Source organism: Pteropus vampyrus, unplaced genomic scaffold (genome assembly GCF_000151845.1).
Source record: "Pteropus vampyrus isolate Shadow unplaced genomic scaffold, Pvam_2.0 Scaffold197, whole genome shotgun sequence".
Taxonomy (NCBI): Eukaryota; Metazoa; Chordata; class Mammalia; order Chiroptera; family Pteropodidae; genus Pteropus; species Pteropus vampyrus.
In genome coordinates, this window is record NW_011888978.1 from 2510317 (window position 1) to 2528514 (window position 18198).

General features: G+C 46.1%; 1 protein-coding gene across 1 annotated transcript in view; it reads right to left on the bottom strand.

Annotated features, from left to right (window-relative positions):
* Positions 1–2354: 2354 nt before the first annotated feature.
* Positions 2355–18198, bottom strand: part of GFPT2 (glutamine-fructose-6-phosphate transaminase 2) — a 44501-nt gene continuing 28657 nt past the window's right edge. The window contains exons 11-20 of the mRNA XM_011371987.2: positions 15986–16149; positions 14349–14444; positions 14169–14266; positions 13770–13890; positions 11623–11780; positions 11343–11457; positions 8354–8481; positions 6408–6575; positions 4419–4580; positions 2355–3205 (exon numbers count right to left, since the gene is read on the bottom strand). Of these exons, the coding sequence (XP_011370289.1) occupies positions 3161–3205; positions 4419–4580; positions 6408–6575; positions 8354–8481; positions 11343–11457; positions 11623–11780; positions 13770–13890; positions 14169–14266; positions 14349–14444; positions 15986–16149 (1255 nt within the window). The 3' untranslated portion in view covers positions 2355–3160. The remainder of the gene's footprint in view (positions 3206–4418; positions 4581–6407; positions 6576–8353; positions 8482–11342; positions 11458–11622; positions 11781–13769; positions 13891–14168; positions 14267–14348; positions 14445–15985; positions 16150–18198) is intronic.

Below are 18198 nucleotides of genomic sequence, written 5' to 3' on the forward strand. Positions count from 1 at the left end.
GTCCTGGAATAGAAAAGGGTATTTGATACAAACTAAGAAAATATTAAGTATGGACTTTAGTTAATTTAAAAGATTATGTTATAAAATACATATATATGTGGAGCATAAAGAGCTCTTGGAAAGAGAAGAGAAAATTGAAGAAACCTTTCATTTGGTAGAGCGAAAAGACAACAAGATGAACAATAGAAAAGATAAAGTAAAAGCCATCCCAGCAGCTTCGACCTCTGAACAGCAGAGAGGGCAGAGAAACAAAAAATGTACAAAAAGTAATTCAAGAAAAATTCCCAGACCTAAAGCATATGACTTACTAGACTGAAATCAATGCTAAATGAAAAGAGACCAAGGCACCTCACTGTGATGTTTCAGAACACAGGGAACAAAAAGAAGAAAATAAAAAGGTCACTTACAAAGGCTCATCAAGAGTGGCTTTGGACCCCTTGACTTCAACACTGCGAAGTAGATAATGGAGCATTACCTTTATAATTCTGAAGGAAACATTTTTCTCTGGCCTAGAATTCTATATTTAGCTAAACTTTCAATCAGTTGTTAGGAATGCAAGATCTCAAAACACTTGGCTTCCAAGCACCCGTACTCTAGAAGGATGTATTCCGTCAGAAGAAGGAAACTCAGAAGGAAGACACGAGAGAGAAGAAGCAGGGGACCCAACACAAGATGACAAGGAGCCCTTGGCAGATGGCGAAAGTGCTCCCAGGATGACAGCCTTGCTCCAGACTGGGGTGCAACTAAGCCATATTGTAGCAGTGTTACCCCAGAGAAGACTGTCACCGCCAAGTCCTCCACTTCCATTGCGCCATCTTCTTATACTAAGGACAGAGCACCCAGGAGAACTTGGACCAGATTCTCATGAGAACATGCATGTCACTCACAGAAGCTCTCAGTTTCCCTGAGAGCTGGCAGTGGGCCATGGTGTGCTCAGGAGCGAGGCATACAGAGCAGCCCACTCCCTCTGCCCGCCCTTCTGCTGCATGTCCAGTGCCTGGACCACACTGCAATCTTGCCAGGAGCCTGGCTGTGGAGCCCAGTTTTCCAAGACTCACTCGTGACCTTGCTCCTGAGTTCCCCAAAAGGGAGCTCATCACCTCTAAGGGAAACGGAAGTCAGACCATGACCCTGAGATGGTTCCACCCAGCAGGGACCATGCTGTCCTCTCCTGACCAGGCTGGTGTGCATTCATCCTCCATGTTCACAACGAGGGGATTTGTTGTTTGTGGACAGATCACATGACGGTGATAGAGCTATAAATAAAAGTTATTAATACACAAGTCGGGATGGTCATCACCTCCGGCGTAAGAGTGTTCATTTTTCTGGTTCTTGTTCAAATAAAAATATTCTGGCTAGCTTGTAAAAAGTTTCCTCACCTCAGAAGCAGTGTTGGTCATGGTTTGGTTAGGAAGAGAGAAATCAGGAAGGCATTTCCAGCAGGACTTACACCCTGGTCAATTTGTGAGGAGGGCAGAGGGACGGAGGTCTGAGAGCACTACCAAAGCTCTGGTAGTGCTCCCCAGAATTGAGATTTTGGAGGAGCCCCAGGAAACCTCTGCTTGTGGCCCCTGTTACCTGGACCACTGAGCGGTGGGTGAATTTTGGGGATCACCACCATACTAGGACCTCCTACCTGCTGAATTAATACTTCTGCCTGCCTCTGCCAGAGGAGTAACCAATACAATAATATGATTTCTCAATGAATATGATTTCTAAACTATCTTCCAAATCTCCCAGGAGTGCCTCACTGGTAGAATTTAACTTGGAATTGTAGTTCCCAGGTTTCCCACCCTTGTGATACAGGGGAGGACATAGAAGAAATGGAAAAGGCCCATAGGTAACTCAGAACAAAGGTCCGATGCGATACTAGAGCACATACACCAGTTAACTGTCATGAAGACCCCAAGCAAGTTGTCTGGGACAATGCTTTCATAGAGGATTTAAGTTCCAACCCCACAAGCCTTCAGAACTCTGTCTCTTGCTTTCTGCTTTCCTGTCTGTAGTAATAGAATCAGTGACTAGAATAGGATCGTTGTGGGGAAAAATAATTGGAGCGTTTCACCTGTCTGCTGCCTTCAGGCTCTGGGCAACCATCTCAAGCAGTGTCATGTAGTCCAACCCCCCTTCAACAGCTGTTCTGTTAACTCTCAGCCGAGAGTCCCCAAACTCCTGCATTTTGAAAGTCTTCATGTTGGTACTAGAAGCTCACAGGTCACAGGTATGGGGACCATGCCAGTAGCTACCAGCAAATGAGGCTGCTCCCACCAGACACTGCTGAGTCCTGCTTTGAGGAGCCCTCAAAATCCAAATATACCAAAAGATTAACAAAAATCCAAACGCACAAGACACAAAAAAAATTATACTGTTTTTATTGTCTTAAAGTTGCATAGTACTTTGTGCACGTTTTTAAATAGAGGACAAGGGAGCCCACTGAAGCTACTCTCCTGCAGCAGATATTTCAAGCTGTTTTACTACAGGCGGGAGCAGGGACCAAAATGCTGCCCCGGGCTTAAACAGAACAGTGACAAGACGAAACAGAAGTTGGTGATCAGGAGGGATTTAGACAAGGGGATTTAGACAAGTTGAAGGAAGCTGAGATTTCTACTTACAGGAAGCACAGGAAAATGGGGAGAAGGCTTCCCTGACATCAGGGGACAGGATTCAGGAGCAACGAGACAGAGAAGGAGAAAGGTGTTGAAAGGCAATGCCTTGTGCTCATATCTGAGATGAATGCTCCCTGCCAGGAGACCGGGTGCACTGGGTAGCCTGGGGCGGGGGACACACTCTGGGCATGAGCCTGGCTACAGAAAGCCACATACTAGAAAAATAACTTAAAGGCTATACATTTGTCATTATAAATATTTTGTCTTTTAAAACTATCTAGTGTTGTTTAAAAAAAGGTTCACAGTTACTCGGAAGAGAGCTGTATCTCTATTGCACGGTAGGAAAAGTCTGCTCTGATCCTCGTGTGTAAACAGAGTCCCTTCTCTGGCGACTTCAGGAGACAGAGAAAGAGTATCTGTTGTAAGCAAAGCACTTGGGTACAAGGCACATGGAAGCTGTCAAGCTCTACTGGGATCTAGGAGATGAAAATGGTGTCACTGGGACGGGTCTTGAACCAGATTAAACGTGGTGATGGTTTCCATATGTCTTGTTCTCATTCCACTGTTACAGACTTGGCCAGATTTCTGGGGAAGTCAACCTAAAATGATAGAAAGTAACTGCTCAGGACCACACCAATCTCGGCCACATGCTGTTATAAAAGCTTGTAAGAGTACTGAAGACAAGGAAACAGTGTCCCTGGTCGCTTTCAACCATAAGCTCTCTTGACATGCTCCCTGCATCTCAGAAGTGGTTCCTTACTCCAGAAATTTCATTTAGCTGTACAATGTTTAGTTCATTCAGTAAACATTTACTGTGTACCTGATACATGTCACACAGTAAGACTATTAAAAGGACATGATTCATGCTATTATGGACAGCTAGCTCAATTCGAACTGTTAAACAGTCACTTTTCTTGAGAGGATACTCACTGAACTCATGAGACTTGTTAGTGTAGGGTCGGGATTGGGAAGGAAATGTGACGGGATGGCTGAGAAAGTGGGCTTCAACTTTATCTGCAATGTCTTATTTCGTTTACAATGTTTTAAAAAAAAGAAACAAATACGACAAAGGGTTAGCTTATGTTACTTCTGGACACCACCATCGAGTGGGTGTTCCTTATATTGTTCTTTTTGTGTTATGTATTTTTTAAAGCTTCTCAAGATAAAATTTCAATGAAACTTCTATTTCTTTGCACAATGAATTGTGTGTTCTTACGCACTTGCTGGTGAGATCATAAATTGGTTCTTTTCTGGAACGTAAGTTGACAATAAATGTTAAGACTCTCAAAATGTTGTTGAACTGAGGAAAAATCTTAAATGTTGGATGAAGATGTATGTATGAAGATGTTCACTGCTGGTGTTCCAAAAAATCAGAGACAGTTTAAGTAATAGAAGACTAGCTAAATAATTATTAAAATCCACATTTAAGACTGTGGTAGAATATAGTGCAGTGATTAAATGTTGCCAACAACAAGTTTGAGATGTGAGAAAATATTTGCAAAATATCAAAAAGGAAAATGTAAAATTTCATCCTTGTTATAATCTTGAAAAATGTTAGAAAATTTACAGGCACAGGGAAAAGACTAGACTAAGATATTAAATTTGCTCAGGATCATGGCCTCTGGGTGATGAGGTGTTTATATATCTCACAACTCCCAACTTGTTTTCAGGAGGGTTTAAGTTACTTTAAAGAGAGTTATTTTTAATGAAAATATTTCTCCTATATATATTTATACCAAATAAGTATTTAAGGAGGAATAGGAGCCCTGGGGTTATGCCCTTTGCTGATTTAGGCACAGTTTCCAGACTTACGTCATATCCTCGGAGAACAGCCAGATGGAAAGAAAGTAGCTGGAGGGGAATCACGCTGAGGACACCCTGCAGGCAGTCCACCGTAGGGGGCAGCTCGATCATTTTATATGCAAACTTGGAACTCTCGGTGTCATCCTTGGAGCACAGTATAATTGGGCGACCCTAAAGCAGAGAAATGTGATCACAAAATGCAGATTGTCTCTGAAAGAAGCAATCCCTCACAGACAGCAGAGTTTCTGAGTTCAACATTATTGCAACGATGACAGTAATCTTGTTTATTTCTGAAATTATGGGTGGGGTGCTGTGTATAATTCATGTAAAGGACAGAGTGTTGGATGTTTTTTGGCAAGTTTCTTTCCCTTCCCTTGTAAGGGTGATCATCCTCCTGCTGCCATCATACAGCACCCACTTTTCAGTGGTTTTGATGTGCCTTGCAAAGGACAGGGCACACACACTCCTTGCTCTAACAGGGCTCATAGGCAAGTGGTGGAAAACAAAAATATAAAGAAAGCCAATAAATAATGGTGAATTTCAGGAAAATGCCACAAAGGCAACAAAATAGGGTAATATGATTGCGGGACATTGGTGAGGTCTGGGATGGCCTTTCCAAAAAGGAGACACTTGGATTGAGACCTGGATGATGGGAGGCCAATTCTCTGAAGGTGCGTGGGAAGAACACATGGGGCAGAGGGAACAGCCAATGCCAAGGCTTGAAGGCAAGGAAGAGCTGGCATAAGTGGGAAACAGAAGGAAGGGGCTGGATAGCATAGGCTGTGGTCATCATTTGTCGGGAGCCACCGGAAGGTTTCAAGTGAGGAAGTGCAGCAGCTGTGTTCTTCGACTTCTTTCTGACCACCGTGCTGAGCCAGGCGTGGCAGCAGCCAACCAAGAACATTATTGGATTTCATCTCCCTGTGACTTCCTGGCATCCCCAGCATGGGTCTGTGGGGGCTCCACCCTCTCACCTCAGGGCAGCCATAGTGAAATACAATTCTGTAGTGAAATACAGAATTGGGCTGACCTTTTGTCCCTGGTTCCTGGGAGGGTCCCTCTAAACTCTTGGGCTTTCCGAGTGATAGAATTGTCTGGTTCTTCATGGTGAGTCCGTTGGACCGCACCTGAGTTTACGCTAACAAGGTGACTTATGGTGGGCCTGAGGATAGTTTCAGAATGGGCGCTGCCCATGCCTGGAAGACCCACCACATGATTAGAGGGTTGGGGCTTTGAGCCACTGAGATAGCCTGACTTCCATAGATAGAAGAGGTGCTGGAAATTGAGTTCAGTCATATGGCCAATGACAATCCATCATGCCTACATAATGAAACCCCAATAAAAACTTTGGGCCCTGGAGCTAGGAGCTCAGGCAGGCCCCCTGTTGTGCAGGGAGCATGAAGCATCCTGAGGACATGGAAGCTTTGTGTTTTGAGGCCTTTGCCGAGTTTCTTCTTTTGGCTGCCTCTGATTTGTATCCTGCATAAAAAAGCTATAGAAGTCATATAGTGCTTTCCTGAGTTCCATGGGTCATTCTAGGAAATTAATGAACTTGAGGGGTTAATGGAACTCCAGACATGAGGCTGGCCTGCAAACCCCCAAACATGGAGCTGGAGTCTGCAGCAAAGGCAGTCTCGTGGAGGACAGCATCCTTCACCTGGGAAATCTGACCTAACTCCTGATGGATAGCATCACGACTGTCCCCAGGGCTCTCCACCAGGAGAACTTCCTCTGGTCTCCTGGCCTAAGTAAGATCCAGCACAGCTCCGGGCACTCTGAGTCACTGGGCCTCCCTGAGGAGCTGTTGTAAGGATGGTAAAGCTGGCCAGTTTCTTTCTGAATGTGTGCACCACTCAAGAGAGGGCCGAGGAGAGAATGTGAGGTCTCGCCTGCTCGCTGGCATGACCCACGCATAGCCGGCGCGGGCAGGCAGTGAGTGAGGTGGGCATGCATGGAACAGAGGAGAGAGGTGGTCGCGGCCCAGCACGGCGCCCTCACCTGGCGGGCTGTGATCTGCTGCAGGGCATTCTGGCACTTGGCAAAGCAAGGGTCTTTCATGATGATCATGATGATGGGCATCTGCTTGTCGATCAGTGCCAGGGGCCCGTGCTTCAGCTCCCCAGCTAGGATGCCTTCTGAGTGCATGTAGGTTATCTCTTTAATTTTCTGGGGAAACACAAAGTGGGATTGGTGTCATGCTGTGCAAATGGGGGCTGGAGCAGATCAGCCAGAGAGAGGAAGGGTAGCTGGCGAAGGATGACTCTGGAAGGCAGGGTCACAAGGTGGATGGATGCACAGAGATAGCTGGCAAGGCCAGGTCCAGGGGAGATGGCTGGCTGCTGTCTGGGGCATGCATGAAGCCCAGCATGTGGCCTGAGTCCCCGACCAGTCCCTGGGCACAGCCACCCCCCTTGGATGCACGAGTCAACATCAATCAACCTAGCTTCCTCCAGGCCCCCAGCCTCTCCACAGTCGGGGTTTGTAATGATGGCACTGTATTCAGTCTAGACACACATCTATTCAATTATCTGATTAATCATTTCTCCAACTCTAGACCATTAGTAATTTGCAAAGGGTTGCACCTATCAAGCAAGTGGGAAACAGGAGACATCTGGAGTGCTGGCCCCCAAGTGACCACAGAGGGGCCATTGACTTGGACCAGCAGCAGCGTGAAAGCTTCTTTCTTTCCCCCAAAGACTAACTTGGAGAGGCATTTGAATACGCATCATTCACCAGTTCACTCAGGCTGCAGCTGAGCCCCCAAGTGGCAGAGACATGGGGAGGCTGAAAGCACACCCCACCCAGGTCTTGCTTTACTGCCCTCTGCCTCTTCGCCCAGAAGCAGCGTGCCAAGCTCCTTGCTGCCTCTGGAAGGGTCAGAACCTCTGCTGTAAGGATGTGGAAGTTGGAGTTCATTGTGGTCAGGCACCTCATGGCTTGCACCCCCACTCCGAACTCTCTATCACACATAATAGTCTTTAAATGTTTCCTTGAATCAGAAGCAGGATTGTCTTTCAAACAGGATTGGGGAGAGGTGGGGGAAGGAAGGAGTGGCCACTTGCTCCCACAAGGAGAGGACATGAGCCAAAGTGGGTCATGGATGACATCCTTGTTTAGGTACCAAGTATTGCCTAGCTTGTGACACTATCTCTCGTTTACCTGGGCAGAGCATAAAGAGCACGCAGATAGTGAGTAAAGGGCAGCAATAGACCAGGCCCCGGATAGCACTGCCCACCCTCTTGGTAGTCTCCTGTTCCTGCACCTTGTCCCTGCTCCATCAGCAGTCTCTTATGCCAGCCAGCAGGGATCTTTAGTGCCCCAAAACAACCAGTTGCTGATTTAAAAAATGCAGGGCCTATGACACTCATTCCTGCTGGATCTCCAACTCCTCTTGGAAGTTCGAGGGATGACAGGGAAACTTCAGAGACTCCACCCCACAATTCTGCTCTAGCTAAATCCTCCCATACAGGCTGCTGACAGTAGCGGAAAAAGGCAAAGTCCACATGGAGTCAAGTTCAAATATCAGGCTGATCACTTCTGCTATGTAACCTTGAACGAGATGAACTTTTTGGAGGCTCAGTTTCCTCCTGGGAAAAAGTGAATGATAATTGCCACTCTCTCATAAGATGCTCATGAGGTAAAAATGGGCTGATCCAGATAGAGCCTGGCACAGATCGACACCTCTGGGGCTCACCCAAGGGTGCCCTGCTTCTTTATCCTGGGAGAATAAAGATTGGGAGCCCCTATCCACGTGTCCCCAGGGCTAGAACACCTGGTCTTGAGCCAGTGCTCAGTGCAGCCTCATGCAGAGGACAAGGGTCCTCAAAGGGTCCCCCACCCTGGCCCAGTGCCCTGCCCTCCTTCCTTCCTCTTGGTTTCTCAGAGTATCTCCCATTCCTGCCCTCATAATTCGGTTGGGAGGTGGCTGGGAAGAGAGGGCTCACCAAGGCTCCTTCCAGGCACGTGGCGTAGTTATAGCCTCGCCCCATGACCAGCAGTGACCTCTGCATGTAGAGCTCCAGGGCCAGGTCGTGGATCTTCTCATCCAATGACAGCACTTCCTTGATCAGCTCTAAAGCATGCACACAGCAGAGGGGAGAGCCAGTCACATTGATTTCAAAGCAAGATTTGCAAAAAAAAAATCCTGGTGTATAAGACAAAGTTTGGGAGCTCACATCACTTAGTACACTGGCTTTCTCACATTAATTTAAAAGAGTTTAAATTTAGATTAAGGGAAGTAACTTGGGTTATGGGCAGCTGGGATTTTGTTGGAATAGTGATTCATATTTTCTCACGCATGTAAGGTAAGTTAGGGAAGTGTTTTTTTTAGCTCCATTTCACAGGTGAGGCAACTGAGATGCAGAGAGACTAAATCCCCAGCTGGCCAAGTACAGAGGTGACATTCCAAATCAATGTCCCTTGTCCAGGTCCCATGCTATGTCCCAAAACAAAGCCATCCTAAGTTGGATCAAAGTTGTCAAATTTTCTGGTCTCAGGACTCCTGTAAATAGTTACAAATTATTGCGAATCCCTAAGAGGCTTTGTTTTTGTGGGTTACATCTACCAATATTTACCAGATTAAAAACTAGGACATTAAAGATATTTACATATTTATATAAAAATAACAATAAACTGACTATATTTTTAAAAAATCAGTGAGAAGAGAGGCATTGTCTTTTGCAAATTTTTTTGATGTCTGACTTTTCAGTAAAAGACAGGTTCTCATATTTGCTTCCTCATTCTATCTGTTGTGATACAATCTTTTGATTGAAGTACAGGAAGAAAATCTGACCTCACAGAAATTTGTAGTTGTACAAGGGAGGTATATTTACACAGCTTTTCCAAATCATTGTGAATGTTCCTTGATACTACAATAAACTCAAGAAGCAACAGTTTCTTAAAAGAGCAATTGCAAATGTGAAATCTGAAATCATATCAATAAACCTTTCCTATCTCATTACATTAAAACGTATTGGCTATCTTGCATTTATTTAAATAGATCTTTTATAGGTGCATAACTGTGTAACATCATGCATTGGTCAATTGGAAAACATTGGTTCACCAAGTTATGCAAATCTTCTAAAAATAAATACATTCCACTACAAAACATTTTTTAAAAAATCACATTTGTTAAAATCACGCTGATCTCATCAGAGGAGATGCCTTCAAGTTTTGGGAAAGTGGTCAGGCTCATGCTGACAGATATCAGTCTCCCCAAATCCAAAGTTTTGGCTGAAAGCTTGAAGTTTATCATTAGTAACAAATACTGTCAGTTGATTTTCTTGAAGGGTCAGGCTAACTTTGTTCATTTTTGAGAAAATGCCTGCCAGATGGACCCACACCAGCTTCCCACTCAAACAATCACAAGGCACTCTTCTCTGAAACAACTCTCAGGCTTCAGGGTCCAGCAGAAGCACCTCACACATTCTTCCCATTTGGTCACACAGATATTAAAAAGTATTGTGATTTAACAAGACAAATGCATTTTTACTGCTTCATCAAGGACATTCTGGGGTGAAATTGGGTGGTTGGTAGTTAAAGAAGAGTGTGATGCCTCTGCTTTGAAGTGTGCTAAGGCAGTAGTGGCCACATTGCCTTGCAAATGTCCACATAGCAAAAAAAGGCAAAATGTCTTATTATAAATAATGTGTTATTGTGAAAATAGTTTTACTTCAAGGGCTGTGCAGTCTCCCAGGAACCACGTCTTGAGAACTGCTGACTTAGACATCAGGACAGAGTCTTGTTTTTGCAGGGTTACTATCTTGCAAAGGGGCTTCAAATTAAGAATGCTTTCCTTGTCAGTAAATTTCCAGTAGGTGGTCTTGGCTGGATTCAGATCTCCAGGCTTTGTGTGGTCAGATGGTGACTTTCCCCATTGACTTCTAAGGGGTTGGCCCCTGGCTCCTGGCTAGGACCCAGGGCGGCCCCAGCCTGTGTCAGCCATGGAGCAAAGTCTTTTCATTTCACTCTCCCAGGGCTGCACAAAGGGAACCCAGGAGGCCTCTCTCCTTCCCTGCAGTGCAAGAGGCTGAAAGAAGGGAGCTGCTGCTTATCCTGGCAGTCCCAGGATGGCCTCAGGCCGGGCAGCTGGTCCTAAAAACTGTGTGGGGTGAATGAGTGAACAAGTGAATGACTGAATGACTGAAACCATGGTCCCCCCAAAGAGCTTATGATTTTGTGTGACAGATACTGGATCTCACTGATGGTTAAAGAAGGGACCCAGCAAAAGAGGAGTTTGGTGAGACTGTGAAGGAGCCGTCTGGGACAGAAAAGAGGCTTGGGGCCATGTGCTCCTGCTCAGATATTTCCTGAGCACCTACTATGTACCTTCCCTGGCTGGGCACTGGTGTCCACTGTGACTCTGATAAGGTTGTGTGCTCACTGAGCTGACATGTTAGTTGTGGAAGACAAGCCAGTAAACAAGTGAACAGATAATTTTGGATCACAGCATGTGCAATAAAGAAAAGAAACTGGCTAATGAACATTTCATAGAGCTGGGGCAGGGAGGCGGAACCTCTGTCAGGGCAGCCAGTCACCTCCTAGGAGGTGACATTTGAGCTGAGACTTGTGATGAGAAGCTGTCAGCTGTTTCAAGAGCTAGAGGAAGAGGGTTTCAGTAGAGGAGAGAGCCAGTGAAAAAGCCCTGTGGTGGTAAGAGCTTGGAATTGCTAGGGCTCAAAGGTCAGCAAGGCCCGCAAGGAGGGGGAGAGAGTGCGCTGAGGTCACAGGTGGCAGGGGTGCCACGTGCAGGGCTCTAGGGCCCAAGAGGAACGTGGATTTCAATTATGGCCATGAAGTGGGAGCTGCTGCAGGCACATAGCGGTAGGAGGCGAGTTGGAGTGATTAATAGCGCTCTTGACAGAGTCAGGAAGAGAGCAGCCCAGAATAGTCCCCTGGATTTGAAAGTAAGGAAAGTTGCATTTTGGGACATACCAGGTAATGACTGCAGGCCAAGGATGATCTCTCGCCGTCTGTCTTGTAGTGAAATGCGGTCTTCAGACATCATCAGGCCAAACATCACCAGGGAGATGAACTGACTGGTGTAAGCCTGTGGATGGACAAACAGCGGCGCTGGTGGACAAACAGCGGTGTTGGCGGAGGGGGCGAACATGCGCGCGGCAGCCACGCGAGACTCGCAGATCACTGGGCCCCCTCCCGGCCTCCCGTCCACCTGCTGAGTCGTTCCCGCAGGGGCGTAATTGGTTCTTCCTACCTTGGTGCTGGCCACACCGATTTCTGGGCCAGCATTGATGTGGACTCCACAGTCGGTCTCTCGGGAGATGGAGCTGCCCACGGTGTTGGTGACACCCACCGTCAGGGCCCCGCGGTCCTTACAGTAGCGTAGCGCCAAGAGGGTATCTGCAGTCTCACCTGCCACACAGGCCCCTCCTTTCAGCTGTGTGTTCACAGGTGCGTGGCCCTGCCAGCCCCAACCCTGGCCCCGCCACTGATTGACTCCCGGGTCTCACACAGAAGTCGGTGTCTAGCCACAGCCCATTTGTGCTCAGAAAGGAAAATGTCCACTCAACAATTTTGCTGGTTGATTCTTAGATTCAAGATTTTACTACTATGTATGTGGCAAGCATTTTCTCATCCACTGTTTCGTGGATTCTTATGGCAATCCTGTGGGGGCCTTGTCCCCATTTCCCCCTTGAGGATGAGGAGCTGGGAGACTAGGAAATCAGTGCCTCACTCACTCAAGGCCGTGTGCTGCAGTGATGGAATCAGGACCACCAGTGGGCTTGGCCTCCAGCACCCTTTCTATAGCTCTAAGCTCTCTTATTCAGAATGTCCCGAGATTTGACATTTAAAAAGCAAGAATGCCCCCCAAATGGCATTTCTCAAATAAATCTTCTTTTAAAGAAAAACATTTCTTGCAACCTCCCAATGTGGACAAAAATTATTTTTATAAAACTACTTAAATAGGTTAATGCATAAGCCAGCACAAACTTCCTATGTTTGTAAGTCTTAAAGAACTCAAACTAAATAAAATGTGATCCAGGCCATAAAATCAAACTTATTCGATGTTCAGGCAGCCGCTGCTCTTACTGGTGTCCTAGCTCTTCCACTAGTGCAGGCTGGTGCTACTGCACGACCCAATTCTCTCCTCCTCCTTCTCCTCAGACTTGCATTGAATTCACGGAGGAGTCACATAGCTCTTCCTTGGCACCGGTGGGGCTTGGGGCTTGGAGGTAGAAAGCAGGACAGTTCTAGTTCCAGCAGCCCGGCTCCCCAGCTTTTGGTACAGTATTTTTAACTTAATAGAAAGGGCTGAACAAAATGAAACCTTTAGCTTCTTCTGTGTAGATACTCAGGAATGGCCACTGCATTATTTTCACGTTAAATCCACCTCTGTTCTTTGGTTAGTGGCTCTGACGGGATCATAAACCAAAAGCAACCTTGGCAACTAAAGTCACATGGCAACAGCTGGGAACAAGATGCTCAGCCAGACAGTGAGTGTGTCTGTATTAGTGTTTATCTTGTCATCTAAATATGAATGGTATAAAAAATTCCAAAAGCAGTAGTGAAAGTCCCAATAGATATTAAAGCGTTGTTGTGACTGTTTTATTCATGATAATGATGGTGTGTTTATGTTTTGTCTTTTACTGATAAAGGGTACATTCTGAATTACTTATGGATGAAATAACATGATGTCTGGGATTGACTTCAAAACCCAGCAGAGGGCAAGGGCTCATGTGGATTTGGATGACATAAAGTCTGTTGAGTTGATCATTGCCACAGCTAGGCAATTCCTTACAAGAATCTCTCTACTAGTGTAAAGGTTTGGAATTTTCCATAATTAAAATTAAAAACCATAATTAAATTTCCATAATTAAAAACTTTCCTAGAGTTCACAAAGATTCCAAGCATGTGGCCATAGGTCACCTCCCTGATCCTCTGCCTCACTCAATTAGAGCAAATGAACAAGCCTGGTGTTAGGATGCTATCCAGAGGGTTTACTGAGCTGGGGTGCCCTGGGCCCTACCCTGGATCATTGTATCTCCAGGCTGCCCCCTGCTGGATGGTGCGGGCACTGCATAGCTCTCATGCAGACCTTGAACCAGGAGAATTCTGAAGGAGAACTTTCTCAATTAAATCCAACACACATTTGTGGCAACTTGATGGATGGTCCCTTAAGCCCTGGACTTGAAACACCAGGAGGAGTGGGAAGCCCGGGCTGCATGGCCCTCCCTATAAAGTAGGACAGTAACTGATGGCGCTGAGGGTTAAATGACAAGATGCATGAGACAGTGTCAGTACATAGACAACGTCACTGGATGAAGGAGGGAGGGAGGCGCATAGTGCCTTACTGAGAGGACAGAACCCTGAGGTGAACTAATGCAAACCTGTATGCCTTACCTGATTGGCTTATGAAGAAGCAAACATCATCCCTGAACACGGGCGTGTTCCTGTCCAGAAAATCACTAGCAAGTTCAACCATCACAGGGAGCTCAGTCAGTTCTTCTAAGACTTGCCGCGTCTGAAGCCAACAAGAACGGGACTAAAGTCAGTCATGACACAATGGGGACACCAGCAGCGGGGCTTCTAGAGACAGTTTGTGAAATGCAGCCTCCCGGCTGGGTGAAGAAAAAACTTCAGGCACTCCTGGGCCACACTGCAGGAGAAGAGGCCAGCTCTCACGCTGGCTCACATGCACCAAATTTGGAAGACCAAATGTATGAGAGCATGTAAGATGTATTTGTCCTAAGCGGCCACTGCCTCCCCAGTGCCGTCAAGAGCCCAGCGCATTGCACTTACCGCCAAGGCGGCATGGTAGCTGGTTCCACAGCCAATCACAATGAGCCGTCGACACCGTCGAATCTCCTTCAAGTGGGCCTTCAGGCCGCCCAGGAGCACTGTAGGGCACACACAGGGTGTCAGCACAGACCCTACCACACAGGGACAGCACAGGGGCCCAGGGTGCAGCTGGGGGATTACCTGTGCTGGTCTCGAAGTTCACCCGGCCTCTCATAGTATTGAAAACCGATTCTGGCTGTTCGAAAATCTCCTTCTGCATGAACGCACTGAAGTTACCTGCTCAAAGCAACATCAACAAGATAGGTCAGTTTTCACTTAGTTATGTTTCCACTGCTTAACTTTTAATCAAGACAGACAGTCGTTATGCAGTTGGTCAGAGCGACACTGCAGATTGCAGTCCCCAGGTATCATCCCACCTGATGCTCATGGTAACACATGACAGGGAGGCAGGCCAGGTAGGATTATTATCTCAGTTTACACATCTGACCTTCCCACTGAAGGAGGGAGGGTGGGAGCAATAAATGTGTGGCCAGTGCTCTTAGCAAGGCCATTAAAAAGTAAAATGCTTTACTTTCCAAAACCCACCTACTTAGGGAATTACAAATTAAGCAAGCCCAAAGAAACAGGCCATCTTCTTTCTAACCAATACCCTCCTCGCTTCTGTACTAAAGAAAACTGCATGTGCATGTTCTGGGCTCTCATTCGAATGGGGTTGGATGAGGTCAAAGGGCTGATCAGGCTGCAGCATGTCAAGGCCCCTGACAGGGGCTGGGACTGATACTCTGGCAGCGTCCACAGACAGGGCGGAGGATTTGTACAAAGGGTGTCATGAAGCAGATAAGATAAGCGAGGATGGGTGGAGCTATTACAGACTCAGGATCAAGGAAGGGCTTTCTGAGGGGGTGACATTTCAGGAGACATGATCAAAAGGAGCCAGTCCTGCGAGAAGAAAGCAAGTGCAATGACCCCCAGTGGGCAAGCATAGGGCTCGTCAGTAACAGTGAGGTGGCCAGGGTGGGTGAGGTGTGGTGGGGAAAGGGTAGAGTGAGATGGGGCCAGACTACATGTGGGAGATTGTGGATTTTATTTTAAGAACAGCAAGAAGCCTTTGGAAGGCCTTAAGCAGAGGGACAAAGAGTCTGATTCATATTCTGAAAAATTTACCCTGGTGCTCTATGGAGAAGAGGGCACAGGGAGACAAATGTGGGTGCAGGAAGAGAGACTCTCCTTAAAAGGAGAAAGGGGTCCAGTTTCCCCATCACTGCAGGTCTCCCACCCAGAAAAGAAATAATGCCTGGGGCTTGGAATGTGTCCCAGAGCGGGTGAAGGGATGCAGTGATGGACTGTTCGGATCAAGCAGGGGGACCTGGCTCCTGATATAGTCAGAAGTCCCCTTGGAGGATCCAAGTCTGGCTCCCCATATCTGCTGAGCTGTGCAAACCACAAACCACCCGAAGCCCCTTCTTGGAGGCCACAGAGGGCTGGAGGGCTGTGGTGCCCACCCAGGCAGTCTCAGAAGCTTCCTCAGAGAATGTTTGTCCCCTGAGGGTGCTGCATGTGGACCCTCAGAGCAGCAGTCCCCAACCTTTTTGGCACCAGGGACAGGTGCTCCTATGAGAATCTAATGCCTGATGATCTGAGATGGAGCGGAGGCAGTGATGCTAGCTCTGGGGAGCAGCTGCAAATACAGATGAAGCTTCTCTCGCTCACTCACCCGCCACTCATTGCCTGCTGTGAGGCCCAGTTCCTAACAGGCCATGGATCGGTACTGGTCCATGGTCCAGAGGTTGGGGATCCCTGCCTCAGAGGACACCTGCCTTTCATGATTTGCTGCAATTCCATCTGCAAGGTCTGAATGGCTCGAGATGGGTCATCACTAGCCGAACGCTTGACCCGGTGAATAGAGAGTTTTCCATCAGCCACTGCAGCGATGTCGTCGTCCTCGAGGAAGATGACCCGGTTGGTGTGTTCTATGATAGCACTGGGGCAAAAAAACACGGGCGTCACAAGAGGCGACTGTGCTTGACAGCTTTAAGACAGCAGTCACTCACTGTTTCCCAGGCGTGGGTCCATATCACTGCACTGGATGGTATTTAGGGAGGGACAGAGACACCGTACTACAAACATCGATTCATACCTCTCCACTGTCCTCCCCAGAATTATTGTGAAGCTAGTCCCTGATATCATATCATTTTATGTGTAAACATTTTAGCTTTTACCTCTAGAAGATAAGGTTATTTTTAACTTACTATAATACCACCTAAAATTAATAATTATTCCTCCATATCATCAAATATCCAATATGATCAAATTTCCCCAATCATCTTATAGATGCCCTTTTGTAATTGCTTTTTGCAAATCAGGATTCAAACAATGCCACTTTTGGAGAATGCCTGGGAACCAACACATTATTCTGAATTGTAAAGGAAAAGAATGAAACATTGCCTTTCCAGTGATCTCTCTTCCAGAATAACTACATAATTTATGAAGGCAAGTTTCTTTTATAGGAGGAATAGAGCTAATAAAAAAAGGAATGACGGATTTAGAATAATTAATTTACAAACTCCTAATTATCAACAGTTCTAATCAAGGATCATCAATGGCTGTCGAAGCCAAGAAATAAAAGGCTGAGAGCAGCTTTATAATGGATGGATAAGGCTGGAGACACTTGAACCCCTGATAAATCTTAATAGCACAGAAAGACAGGCAATGAGACATATGTGCCTACTGATGGAAGGACACACCATCTATGAAATAGTCTTGCCAAAAAGTCAGAACAGAAGGAGATTAAAATTCTAAACACCTGTAAACTCTCACTGAAAGGAAATATCGTGGGCAGAAGACAATGTTAAATGATGCCATGAGGAGCTTACTCAGCAAAATCTAGATAAACTCATCTGGACAAATGACTCGGTTTCTTCCAATTTTAGTATATATCCTGCCAAAGCGAACACACGACTCAGTTTTGTACACACACAGCAAGAAAGAATGGGGTAGGGGGAGGCTTAAAAGCAAACTATAAAATATGTCCACTAATAAAATGTGGGATCATTGTGTTTATTTTTATAATAACTTTCTCTGCATGAAAAGTAATAACTTTTTCCCTTGAGATGACAATAGAAAGTTTTTTAAAAAAAAATTTAAGTTAGAAAAATTGGTAAATGAAAAAGAAAATTAAGTAGTCAACAGCACAGGTGGTACATAGATATGGTGAAAACTACGAAGGTGGTGCTGGAAGGACCAAGGGAGAAAAACACCCTCACTGGCACCAAGTGTCACACCCACATGTGTCCTGTGCAAAAAAATGAACATTCAAAACTCCTGATGCAAACTTAAAGAGAAATACTATTCTATGACTCTAAAGGTGCTGTCTCCAGATGGAGCCTAGAGAAGAGAAATGATGAGAGACAGAAAGCCGCTGCACTGGAAAAAATACTTCAAACAATATACGGCCATTGCTAGGAAAATAAAAAGCACAGACTAACAAGAGGAAGGCTATTTTTGGCCTGCTCCCATCTCCCAGAGATAAATGCTGCTTATATTGTATTGCCCTCCAGACAAGGCTTAACACATACATTTATGTGTGCACATACACCTGTATGTTTAAATATATGGTTATTTTTATTTACAAAATGGATGGTAGTATAATCTAGTCATTAAGAGTACTGGCCTAGGAGTTAGACCTGAGGTGGAATCCTCATCTCTCTCTCCTACCAGCCCCGTGCACTTGGGCAACACAGCTATGACCCCTCTGAGTCCGAGTCGCTTCCTCATCTGTGAAACGGGAGATGATCACTGTGCCTTCACCAGAGGTCTGCGTGAAGATTATATGGGACCATTTTGGCGAAGCCCTCAGCACACTGTCTGGCCTAAGGGCACAGCACATGCTGGCCACTGTCATCACAAGAGCACAGTGTTCCTTCGTATCTGGGAGGGTCAGCCTTGTCGTTTGTTCTTTTCAATACATGTGGGCTTTCTTGTCTATATACCCTACATTGTAGAGTCACTTTTTCAACTTCCGAAACCTACG